The sequence below is a fragment of the Triturus cristatus genome, chromosome 5_2 (genome assembly GCF_964204655.1).
Source record: "Triturus cristatus chromosome 5_2, aTriCri1.1, whole genome shotgun sequence".
In the NCBI taxonomy this organism is placed as follows: domain Eukaryota; kingdom Metazoa; phylum Chordata; class Amphibia; order Caudata; family Salamandridae; genus Triturus; species Triturus cristatus.
The window spans coordinates 804,261,659-804,274,317 of NC_140588.1; the positions used below are offsets into that span (position 1 = coordinate 804,261,659).

General features: G+C 45.1%; 1 protein-coding gene across 2 annotated transcripts in view; it reads right to left on the reverse strand.

Moving 5' to 3' along the window:
- The window catches only part of ARHGEF6 (Rac/Cdc42 guanine nucleotide exchange factor 6), a 712,936-nt gene that overhangs the window by 177,847 nt on the left and 522,430 nt on the right, over positions 1 to 12,659 (reverse strand). For both annotated transcript variants that reach the window (XM_085607964.1, XM_085607965.1), the window contains exon 17: positions 4,203 to 4,223. In XM_085607964.1, the coding sequence (XP_085464090.1) occupies positions 4,203 to 4,223 (21 nt within the window). The remainder of the gene's footprint in view (positions 1 to 4,202; positions 4,224 to 12,659) is intronic.

Consider the following 12,659-nt stretch of genomic DNA (forward strand, 5'->3'; position numbering starts at 1 on the left):
ATAGCTGCCCCAGTGACGGGGCGTCCCAGCGCTACCTAAGCAAGAGCTAATGAACCACTCGGAGACATAAAGAGTAGCCTACGCTGGGAAAAGCCAGGTCTTTAACGCCTTTAGAAATGCCAAATGGTTCTGAAGTCCTCTAATTGAGGTTGGGAGGGAGTTCCAAAGGTGCGCTGCCTGAACCCTGAAAGAACGACCACCAGCTCTCGTTCTCTGAAAACGGGGAATACAGACCGAACCAGAGCTAGCCGAATGCAGGGGGCGATTTGGTACATAGTAAGCCAGCAGATCTGCTAGAATCGGCGGTCCTTCTCGTGTCAAGATTTTATGAGCCACACACAGAGACTTAAAATGACTTCTCTTCGCTATCGGCAGCCAATGAAACTTGGGCAGAAGGTTCGCAACCGAACATGATTTAGGAAGTACTAGCAGGGCACGAGCTGCAGCATTCTGAATTCTTTGGAGGCGAACAATGCAAGATTTATTAGCGCCTAAGTACAGAGAGTTACCGTAGTCCAGCCTCGATAAAATTGTGGCCTGGAGAATAGTTTGGCGAAAGGTTTCAGCCCTCTAAGGAGACCAAAACAGGATCCTGCTAAGGCCTTGGATTGAGCATCAAATGACAGCTCACTGTCGATCCAAAATCCTAAATTCTTTACTGCCTTTTTTGGCAGTGGTGCAGGTTTTAATCTGTCAGGTCACCATTGTTCAGACCAGATCCTACTTTCCTATACTGTGCCCACTGTGGCTTCAGATCGTTATGCAGAGCCTGCATCTGTCATCTGGCATGTATCACCAGCAGGATGCAGGAGGCTAACAATCCCAACGGCCTCAGAGTCACCCGCACAGAGATTCAGGACAGACGCTGAAACATCAGTAGCATAACCCGCAACCATATTGCATTCATAATAGCTCTGATGAAAAGGAACGTTTATTTGTTGATAGTGAACCCCAAGGATATGAGGAGGTTTGCCGTCGTCTGGAGATGGTAGGCAACTACCTGGGGGAGCCGCTTTCAACAGCCAGTCATTGAGATAGTTGAAAACTGGTACCCCTCAACCTCTGAAGGTGTGCTGCGACCACCACCATGATATTGTGAAACCCCGGAGGGTACTTGTGAGGCCAAAAGGGAGCACTGCAAACTGAAAATACTCCTGGTCCAATGAGAACTGCAGCTAGCACATCTGGGCCTGTGAGACAGGGATATGGAAATAAGTGTCCTGCAATTTTAACACCACCATCCAGCCTCAGGAATCACGGCCAGACAGCACTTGGGCTACAATGAGCATCTTAAATTTGTCCTTCCGCAGGAAGGTGTTGAGAGGGGCAAGTTATGAAATTGGACAAAAGCCTTTGTCCTTCTTTAGCAGCAGGAAGTAGCATGAGTAAAACCCAGCTCCTACTTCCGATGCTGAACCCCTCTCTGTGGCCTCCTTTGGCCAAAAAGGCATACATTTCCTTCTACAAGATGGACAGCTGGTGCTCCATCAGCAGCCCTGATTTTGGTACAAGGTGTGGTGTGGTGGGGTGGAAATAAATGGTCAGGCGCAGCCCTGATGTACATTTTGAAGGTCTCACATGTCATAAGTAATAGCTTGCCACTCTCGGAGGAAATAACGTACCCTGCCTCCAATAGGGTGGCTGTGTGCAAAAAGGCCAAACTAAAGCGACTGCTGTTACCAGAGAAGCAGGAGACTGAGCTGCACTTTGTTCCTGATGCCCTGGGCTTTGTCTTTGTGAAACTCGACCTCAGCAATGAAAAGGCTAGAAGGTCTGCTGGGCTAGACAAGGGGTATGGTGTTTGTGAAACTGAAAACCCCTGCCATAATTACTGAAGGGGTAACATTTTTGGTGGAATTGTCTAAAGAGAGGATGGGCAGACCCAAGGAGCATGCTGTGGCCCCAGGGCTTGATTTGCTTTTCTGCCAAAAAAAGCGAGAACCATTAAATGGCATGCCCATTAAGGATGCCTGGCTACCATAGTGACAAACAGAAGCTGGAATTCCAAAAATGCTTCATAATGTTGCCATGTCAGTGGACTACAAAGAACTGAAGGCTGGATTCCTGATCCCATATTCTCATGAAATACTTGATGCAGAGAGCCCAATGAATATGCAGTAAAGCATAACGGGTGATCCAGCTCAATGTGTTCATCTAAAGTGACTGACATATAGTTTAGATAAAGAACTCAAATACAGAACTTTACCCGAATGATAACTTAATATTTATATATACCTAGTAAAAACTAGAAAAACAGTATTTCGATAAATATGTTGGACAGCAGGATGTTGATAGTTAGTAATAGTTACACATATTGCAATTACATGCAAAAACTGTTAATACAGGAACAGAAAAAATACAAAATGTTAATAATTGGAAAGCTGACTATGTGGTTTCTAGGCAGATATTTGGGGTAATGACATCTCTCAGTACAAGCAAAGTCAAGACTAGGGGTGGGCAGACTTTGCAAAATTCACTTTCGCAAATTATCGCGAAAATGTTAAAAATCTCCGCAAACACGTGGAAATATCGCGAAGATGCGGAAGTTTTTTTCCCGCCCGTTCGCGGTATTTTCTGCGTGGTCGCGGCTCGCCAACTTACCCATGCAGTTGCTCGCGGGCGTGGCCATCTTGTTTTCACTTGTCTCGCGGTGCATGATCGCGAGAAGAAAGACGTGATCGCGCGGCGAATGACATTACTGTGGGCGCGAATTGCTACCAACAATCCAACATCTCGTGGAGAACGCGACCGGATCGGGAAAACTTGTCGGCGAACGCGGGGATTCAGGTATGGCGATCGCGCGCACGCGAGAATTTATTATTTTACAGCGCGAGCAAGCAAAAGATTTCCGGTAAAATGCGGATTGCGGAAATTTTTACATTTTCGCGCTCTCCGCGGAACGCGAAAATGTCAAATTATTGCAATTTCCGCGAGCGGAACTGTAACCCAGGCCTAGTCAAGACCTGCTCATGTGCTGTGTGTGATCCAATTCCTTTAGGTTTTAGTTAACTTCCATTGATGTTACATCATTTAGTAGAGTAGGACTGGACATTTCAATTTTCTTTGATTGGCAATAAAATTGAACTTTGAAAACCACAACAGCAAAACAATAAAAAAAAAAAAATTAAAAAAAATGTCTGCGCTCATTGGGACATCAAAAGTAGAAGTTCAAATTCCCTTCTCGACATCTGTTCTATAAAACTTACCTTACACATACCAAACCCTGCATAAATTAAATTTTCTAAAATACAGAATTTTGAGGAGACCATCAGCATAGATTTAAAACGGATATTACCAAATAAGGAAGAGTAAATTAACGTCCAATAGAACCTCAAATGTAATCTTTTTTGAAAAACCTTAAAAAACTGGAACCTGAAAGAATGAGTCTGGCTAAGGGTCTATTTCAAACAATAACTGACAGTCAAATAGCCTTTAGTAGTCAGGCAATGACCATGGATTTGGAAGTGAATATGTGTAACGAGCCAAACTGAAAGGGTTGTTTGTTAGGCATGGATTTTCTTCAATTCATATTTTGAAAGTTTATTTTTCTCTAGTTTTTAGAATCAAGAAACATGTCTTTGCCGAACTTAAGCTACCTTCATCACTAGCCTGGGTGTTTCAAAATGCTTTTTTAGGGCTAAAGGAGATTGTAATCTAAATCTTGCAGGTGGGCTGCCAGATGTTGAGGATCATTGGCATTAGTTGCAATATACCGGACGCATTAAAGACATAGCAAAGAAAGGATAACATGGGAGGAGAGCTATTAGAAAAAGAACATGACACTAATTTTACTGAAAATGCATGTTTAAGTTAATCGGTACTTTCAAAATTGGTGAACCTGTAAGCTGAAAGTGAAGGGAAGACCCAGCTGATCATGTCAGATATGTCAATGATATTTCTTTGAGGAAAACCTGAGCAATGTTGGATGGCTCTATGTGCAGTAGTTATAAAATGTTTTGGAAGCCACCACCTGATTGGTGCTGAGAAAGGCTTTAAAGAGCTGGCAATTCTGCAAAGGAAATAGAGGCTTATATGTTATCACTGGTACACCTGTCACTGCATGCAACACTAGTTAACAGTACGTTTAACAAAATAATAATTACAAATAAACAGACAAGAACATAAAGCAAAGTGAAAAACAATTATACAAAAAACGGCAATATGCAAGAAAACTGTTATGCCACAATAAGTTAAACTCTTACCTTTAAGATATAAGACATTCTCTAAAGGAGCATGTAAAGAAATGGAAGAGAAAAAAGATGAATGCATAATTTGTCAAGGCGAATTACACCATGAAATGCGATTTGCATTTAATTAAGGGAAGTCATTTTATAAAAGGTTGTGTCAATATTCAATCTTCATTAAGTGACATGCAGACAAACGAAAAGTAGAAAAATGAAACAAAAAAATCAATAAGTGCATGCACGAAATATTTTTTATGTATAGGTCGATTTATTTTGCAATTAATCTTAAATCTTTGGTGTACACGAATATTAAGCACTCATTCATCTGACAAATCATTCCATTATAACAAACGTATGTTCCATAATGCTACAAAAAGCTCAACGCATATCTTTACACTTGAACCACCATTATTCGTTTTTGTACTATGCAGATTGCATGCTCAGGTTTCTACTTTGGCTGCTTCTAGACTGCAGAGAAGAACAGGGATGCTATGATTCATGGCCTAAGACACAAAAAAGGTTCCACAAGTTATGAAAATAAAAACGTTAATATATTCTTTTCAAATGGACAATTAATAGGCTCATCTAGATGGGCTCCCTGCCTCTACCTCACATCCCACTCTATACAATATGGAATGTTTTTATGAGGGCCTCTTTTATTTATTTATCTGTTTCACACCTGGACCTTTTGGTGCGAGTGTGCCTGATATTTAAAGCAGAATAATGCAACTAGTATTGCTTGTAGTTGGTGACATTTAACAAACTTAGAATGTCATGAACAATTGCATATTTGAATTGAATCCAGTAAACCTGCAGGATCTTACAATTGTCTGAAAAGGCAAGCCTACTGGTTACAGAAGATTCAAAGCAGATTACGGTACTGAGATTGGAGGGTCAAAGAGGTCCAGACTGTAGTGGCTGTACCAGAGAAGGGCAATTTTCGTGCAGTTCTGAATTCAGGTATTTCATGGAGATTGATTATGTGACGTCTGAGACCCCCTGATCACCCAGAAGAGAGACTGGAAGAGTTAGGGATACACTGATAAACAGATACAGTGGCTTGAGTGTGGGACCAGTACAGTGAGAGAGATGGATATGTTTACAAATGCAGAGGCAATGGATAATGCTGCTGAGAGATAAATGCAATAATGTTACTTGTCTACGGTAACGCATTATCTGGTAGAGACTATCTATCTGCAGATTCCTTACATTAGAATTATGCCCAGGAGTCAGACTGGATCCGGAAATATTTCTTGAGTAGAACCCCTGCACACTTGTAGGTGGTGCCATTCGCCTCAGTGCAGCATTGAATGCACCAGAAGAAAACAAGTTACTTACCTGTAACTTTGGTTCTCCAGTATTGTTAACTTTCATAGATTCCCATTGCTTGTATCATTCCCCGTCGTAGAGATGGGAGTCCCCGGTATACAGGGCCGGACTGGGAACTGAAATCAGCCCTGGCAAAATTTGGCAGACCAGCCCCCGTCAAATTTGGCAGACCAGCCCCCCTCCAGCGCGTAGCGAGCGAGCGCAGCGAGCGAGCCCGACCGCTAATAGGGGGGTTTGGGGGGGTTCTCCCCCCAAAGAAAATTTTGGAAAACAACCGATCAAAATGGTGAATTTTACAGCACATTTTTCATTACATATTCAATTGTATCAACTTTCAAACCACAGTAAATAGTAGATGATGACCTTCAAGAGCACCAGGTTACCCACCCAGTCATATGTACCCATAGACATTCTTTCAGAGAGCACCAAAAATAGGCACGAGTAGTAAATCAGAGAGAAATAAAAGTGAGACCAGCCCCCACATGGTGTGTAGCGAGAAAGCGCAGTGAGCAACCACTACTAGGGGGAGTTTAGGGGGGTTGAACTTGTCCCCCCTCCCCAAGAAAATTTGGGAGACAGAAAGGCCAAAACAAAGCATTTTTCAACACATTTTACATTACATACTAGATTGTATTAACTTTTAAAGCATAGTAAATGATTACCTAATTCAGCCTCGCCTATACCGGGACACATCAAATTTAAAAGCATATGCCAAACTATTTAAATACTCTGCATACTGCACCCTGCCTTATGGAAAGGGCTTGCGCTAGTGGTGACATCCTGCTGACATATGTAGTAAAAGGGCATATTTTTAGGCCTGGCAAAAGGTTCCTTTTGCCAGGTCAAAATGGCAGTTTTACAACTGCACAGGCAGACTGCAATGACAGGCCCTGGCCTTGACACATGTTTGAATAGGCTACTTATGTAGGTGGCACAATAAGTGTTGCAGACCCACTAGCAGCATTTAATTTACAGTCCCTGGGTACATGTAGTACCACATTTTTAGGGACTTACGAGTAAATTAAATTTGCCAGTTTGACCATGTTTAAAGGAAAGAGCGCAAGCACTTTAGCACTGGTTAGCGCTGGTAAAGTGCACTGAGCCCTAAGAGCCAACAAAAATGGCTTTTGATGTAATAAAGCAGAATAAAACCTGCATTTAATTTTGAGGAATCTGAGGCCAACAAGGACTTATCTAACCATGTCTCAGTAGTCAGAATGAACAATAATGTATCTAAAAACACCTCACAAGGGAGGCCTGTGGAAGACTAGTGCCACAGCTCACCATCCTTGAAGAGCATCTCCCCATGAAGTCCCAGTATCATTTTGAATGTTTAACACAGGAGAGAGTTTACGGATGCATATTCTTTAAAGTTCTTTTCAAGTATTCTGAATGTTATGTGAAGCAGATTAGCAGATCCGTATGTCCATTTACTTTGAGGAGTTAATAATTGGCATATTCCACTTCCATTGTATCAGCAGCAAATAGTTACAGACCCTACCAACCATTTAGCTTAACCGTGAACGTGAAGCATAGGTTGTCCTCAAGGGCACGCTACTTATGTGACAATTCCTTGTGTGATAACTTGTAGGACACTTTGTGAAAGGCATGTGCTTTACATGTGCATCGCGTGTGCGCAGCCTTTTGAATCTCAAAAGAACCTGGAGGGGACTACTGAGAGTAATCCCATTTAAATGGATGGATATACGGATGGATGGAGGAGCTTTGATGAGAGGACAAAGATGCATGTGAAGGACATTGTAAGAGTTTGACCAAACAGTTTTATCACAGTATTTCTAAGATAAAGCCCTCGCAGGTTAAAAAAACAAACAGTGCACCATCATATATTATAATCACACGGCCTATGCACACATTTGTGCCAAGCAAGGAAAATCCTCCATGTTCATCACACCAGTGAGCTCATTATCAGACGTGGAAAGGGCGCGCTGTGCTCATTGAGTTTGCACTGTGAGGGTTTCGAGCTGGGGCCATGCAAAACCCCTACTAACCACAGACCATCAAACCAACCAATGGTAGAACAGGTCTTGTTGGCAAGAGGGGATTGCTTGTTTTACAGTCTAGGAAAAACCATGTACTGCGTTGTGATCCTTGTGAAGATAATGACTGTTTCCAAGGATATCAGAAAAAGCTATGGGCTCGGTAGACACGTGGACAGGCTTCCAACACTACAGGCACATCTGTGTTTCTTATCTAAGTCTGGCCTAGAGACAGCTTTAATTGACTCTGTGTTAAGCTATGGAAAGGAAAGAGGCGGATCAAGGACAGGCAAGAATGCACTTGCACAGGCAGTAGGCTGAGATGGCCTTGGGTAGCCACACAGGTCATGTACAACTGTACAGTCTGCAAGCTACGATGCAAGTAGGTGGGGTAAACCACCAAACAGCTGGCATGCTGCAGGTCGGAAGGAACTCATGCTATATTACAGGTATGATACAGTAGAGACTGCTTCTATTTGGAAGAGAATATGCACAGGCAGTACCAAGTGAGGTAAATCTGGTGCATGCATTGGGAAGAAAGAGGTATTGTACTAAATGCTGGGCAAGAAAAACACTTCATGAATAAATAAAACAGAATAAACCGTCCTAACAAGATACATTGATATTTTTAATTTGGAACACAATATGTGATAAATAGATGGAAAGAGTAACTTTTCCAAATTGAGAGAAAGAGCCCTGAGGAAGCGGTTTTACACTTTGGCGAAACATGTGTTGGCTGTTGTCTTAAATGTCATGAACTTGTACAATGAGAATTTCATAGTATGAATTTGACATTTTTGAACAATTTCATTACCATTATTCTGATTACCATGCGTTAGAAACTATGCATCTTATTTTCTGTTTGCATTTTAATAAATACACTGGGGGTGGCATCTAGTGTCTCACTGAGGAGCACCAGTTACAACAAGACCACCATCTCCCTCAACTGCAAGTTTAGCTCCGATATTATAGGATGTTCTGACTGCACTACTTTGGCTATTAAACACATTTCCTATCTATGAGATGTCCCTTCTTCACATTCACTCCTGTTCAAGTACTTTCAGCCAGATTCAATAATCTTCCATCTAGCTGTTTATCATGGGTTTTTTTTAAACGTGTTCTTTCCCAGAAAGAAGGGCATTCTCCCAGTTACCTTTCTTTCCCTTGCTACTCTTTTTCCTAATCCTGCCTTCTACGCTTTTTACTCAGATGTCAAATTCTCCATTCTTAAACCTTTTTTACCATTTGATTTTCCTCTTTTTCCTCTGCTCTCTTATCCTTGCAGTTCTTATCCTCCTTGTCTCTCCTTTTTTCTAACCCATGTTCTAAATATAATCTCCCCTCTCATTCCATTGTGTTCCGTTCTTTTCCCTACCATTTCTCCATGATCACCTAAGATACTTTACTTAATTCCTATCATGGTTAATGCTCTCTCATTGCTCCCTCCTTTACCCTTGTTCCTCCTTCCTTTCACCCTATTACTTGATTTCATTCCTTCTCCCACTTATTCCTCTTGTCTCCTCTTCCTTCTACTCTCTTTCCCAATTCCCATCCTCAATGACCCACTGTTGTAGGGTAGACTGCGGTACAACTGAATTCAGGCAAAACGTGCAAATGTTCACAGGCGTCAGCGCAAACTTAGGCATCACCCCTCTGAGTCCTAGGCCCTTGCACCTTAGGCCCCTTTTGCTTTCCCAGGTTCAGTAATTCAGGAGGATAGGTTATAAAACAAGGAGTGCCACATCGGTATGAAACTTATTTCTAGTAAAGGGAATATCTACATGCTAATTCCAATAGTGTTGTTTAATTAGATGGAGGCAAAATGGAGGCGTTGATTAAAAACTTTGCTTTGCTGAGCCTGAGAAACGTGTCCACTCTCTCACAGTGGAAGAACTGAAGGCAGAATGCTGAAGCAAATGAATCATGTTTTTGCATTTAATCAGGCAGCTTTAATTCATCTATTTTGTAGATTTTCATCTATTTTGGAGATTTTTTTAAATGTAATTTAGATGTATTCGGGAGATTTTTTTAAAATGGTAATTTAGGTTTCCCAGAACTGTTTAAAACAAAGTCCACAGACATTTAACCACAGTGCCCTGTATTTTCACAGGCTTGTCTCCCCGCCACCAACGCAATTTTTCTGCTGATGCAGGCAAAATCAAGAAGGAACACATCGCACATTAAATACAGATCACCTGTTCGCCGATTAGTATGTAAAATTTAGAGTAAAAATAAAGACAATGTGGTACTCTGCCTACATTGTTTCAGCAAAGTCAGCAGCATGACCCAAACCGGATAGTTCTCATTTTGTTCAATCTTTTTTTTTTTTTTTTTTTTGTTTTTAAAAGTTTTTATTGAACAATAATTCGATTACAAGCACGGGCCTACAACCACCAGGGCCGGCCGCTAAGTACAGAATAAAATATACATTTATCAAAGCTGCAGTCGGTTCCCGGGGCTCGGCCCCGTATTGACTCCGGATAGTTCTAAAGGAACAGGAGACTTAAGTCCAACAAACACAAAAAACTAAAAAAAAAAAAAAAAAAAACAAAAGGCGAGGCATAAAGACAAACAGTGCAGGTCAGGCTTCCTCCGGGGAACTCCAGTTCAGACCATTAAGCAGCACGCGAAAGGAAGGAGTACCGGGAGGCTGGGGACGGGGGGGGGGGGGGCCAAGGGAAATGAACGGCCATATGTAGTCATTCCAAAAGGTGCCCGGAACCGTCAAGGGTCAGGGGGACATGGCGATATCGGTGTCCACCAGGGGGGGCGTACAGATACCCCCGCGATATGCATTCCATTGCCCCCAGATTCTGCCCCATGCCCCCGGCTTACCACGGGCAACATACACCGTCTTCTCCCTGAACATACACCAGTCCATATTCTCCTTCCATACTGACACGGTGGGCGGCCGCTGGGCACCCCAAAGCTGCGCTATATCTCTCTTGGCAATCATGTTCCCCAGGGCCGCCCACCGAGTCTGAGCTGCGCTATAATCATTGGGCTCCCACACATTCAGAACACAGCGACGCACCTCCGGCAGCAGCACAACCCCAGTGACCTGTCCCATAACCGTATGTACCCGGCGCCAGTAGTCCGCCACCTCGCGGCACTCCCACAGGATATGGAGAAAGGTGGCGCTGAGCCCACAACCCCGCTTACAGAGCCCATCATCGGAATATCCCATCGAGACTAAGCGAGGACCCGTCACATACATCCGGTGAAGAATCTTAAGCTGTACCAACCGGAGACGGGCCGGAATGGCGACCTCCTTGGGGGACGACAGTGCAGACTGCCAGTCCTCGTCGTCCAATTCCACCCCATCCCCCGTCCAAGCCTCCCGAAGGCGCACCAAGAGGTCAGCCCGATGATTAATCAGTTTCTTATAAATTAAAGAAATAGTACTGTCAGGGACATGTCCGTCAAGTATGCGGTCCTCGAGGGGCGAAGAAACCGGGATCTTGGTCCCCTCTCCAAAGACTGAAAGCAGGGCGTGTCGAACTTGGGCATAGCGGAAGAACTCCCTGTCCGTAAGCTCATATTCGGCCTGAAGAGCCGCGAAAGTCTTAACCGCGCCCTTATGCCACAGGTCTCCCACTTTGCTGATACCAATCGTATCCCACTGGTCAAACCCCTTCGTAGTCCAGAGGCTCCCCAGGCGATCGGAGGCAAACAAAGGAGTAGCACATGTCAGTCGCTCACTCCAGCCCGTGGCCGCAGTGGCAGCCCTCCAGGTCCGCACCGCAATCTTAGTAGGACCCGTAAGGGTCCGGCCAGCCGAGCGGGAGTAAAGCGCCCTGTTATAGTCCCCGCCGGGAAGCAGGAACTTGTCCATCTCATACGCCGGATTCAGGCCAGGCGCATACGTGGCATGGTTGATGGCCGAAAGCTGCGCGGGCCAATAATACCTGCGAATGTCGGGAAGCGCGATGCCCCCGTCGTACCAGGGGAGAGTAAGCTTAGCAAGAGCAATACGCGCCCGCCCGTCCCACACCAGTCTCCTCTGCAGGCTCTCCACCTCCCGAAAGTAGGCCACTGGGATGACGTCGAAGGAATTCTGGAGTGCATAGAGGAACCTGGGAAGGGACATCATTTTGAACAGCGCGGCACGACCCAGCGGGGACAGGGGCAGCCTGCACCACCGGGCCGTGTCCTCTCGCAATCGCCGAAGCGGACGCAGGAGATTCTGCTCATAGCGAGCCACCGGGTCCAGCGAAACGTATATCCCCAGGTACTTAAAGCCGCTCAGAGATACCTGGATCGGAAGCCGAGGCGGCAGGAGAGGAGGACCACCGGAGATCGGATAGACGCAGGATTTAGACCAATTGATCGTGAGGCCCGAATTATTCCCAAAGGAAGTCAAAACGTCAAAGAGGACGTTGAGCGACTGCCGCGGTGAGGTGAGATATAGGAGAATATCGTCCGCATACAGCGAAACCCGATCTTCAAAGCCCGGGGCCCACCGGATCCCCCTAAGCGAGGGCTCCCAGCGGAGCCAAGCCGCGAGTGGCTCCAGGGCGAGAGCAAAGAGCAAAGGGGACAACGGGCATCCCTGCCTCACGCCCCTGCCGAGGGCAAAGGGCCGAGAGACCCGCCCATTCACCACCACCTGAGCCATGGGTCCCGTGTAAAGGAGCTTCACCCAGCCAATAAATCCTTCCCCAAAGCCAAATTTAGCCAAGACAGCCCAGAGGAATGGCCACTCGATGGTGTCAAAAGCCATCGTGGCATCCAAAGAAACCAGCACGGCCGGTTCGGAGAGGAGCTCCGCCCTGGCAAGGGCGCCGTGAAGACGCCGCAAGTTAAGAGCGGTGTTACGATGCGGGATGAATCCGCATTGGTCCGGATGAATAAGATCGCACACGACGCTCAACAGACGATTGGCAAGGACTTTCGCCAGGATCTTAGGCTCCGCATTTAGCAGTGAAATAGGCCGGTAAGAAGTACAGCGGTCTCGCGGCTTGTCCTCCTTGGGGATAACGACTATCGTGGCCAAACGCTGGTCGGCCGGGAGGGAACCCGCCGCCAGAGACTCACGGAACATGCGACTGAGGAAGGGCGCAAGCTTGTCAGGGCGCAATTTATATAGCTCAATGGGCAGACCGTTGGGACCCATAGCCTTGCCCGAGCGAAGGGAGCGGATCGCGGT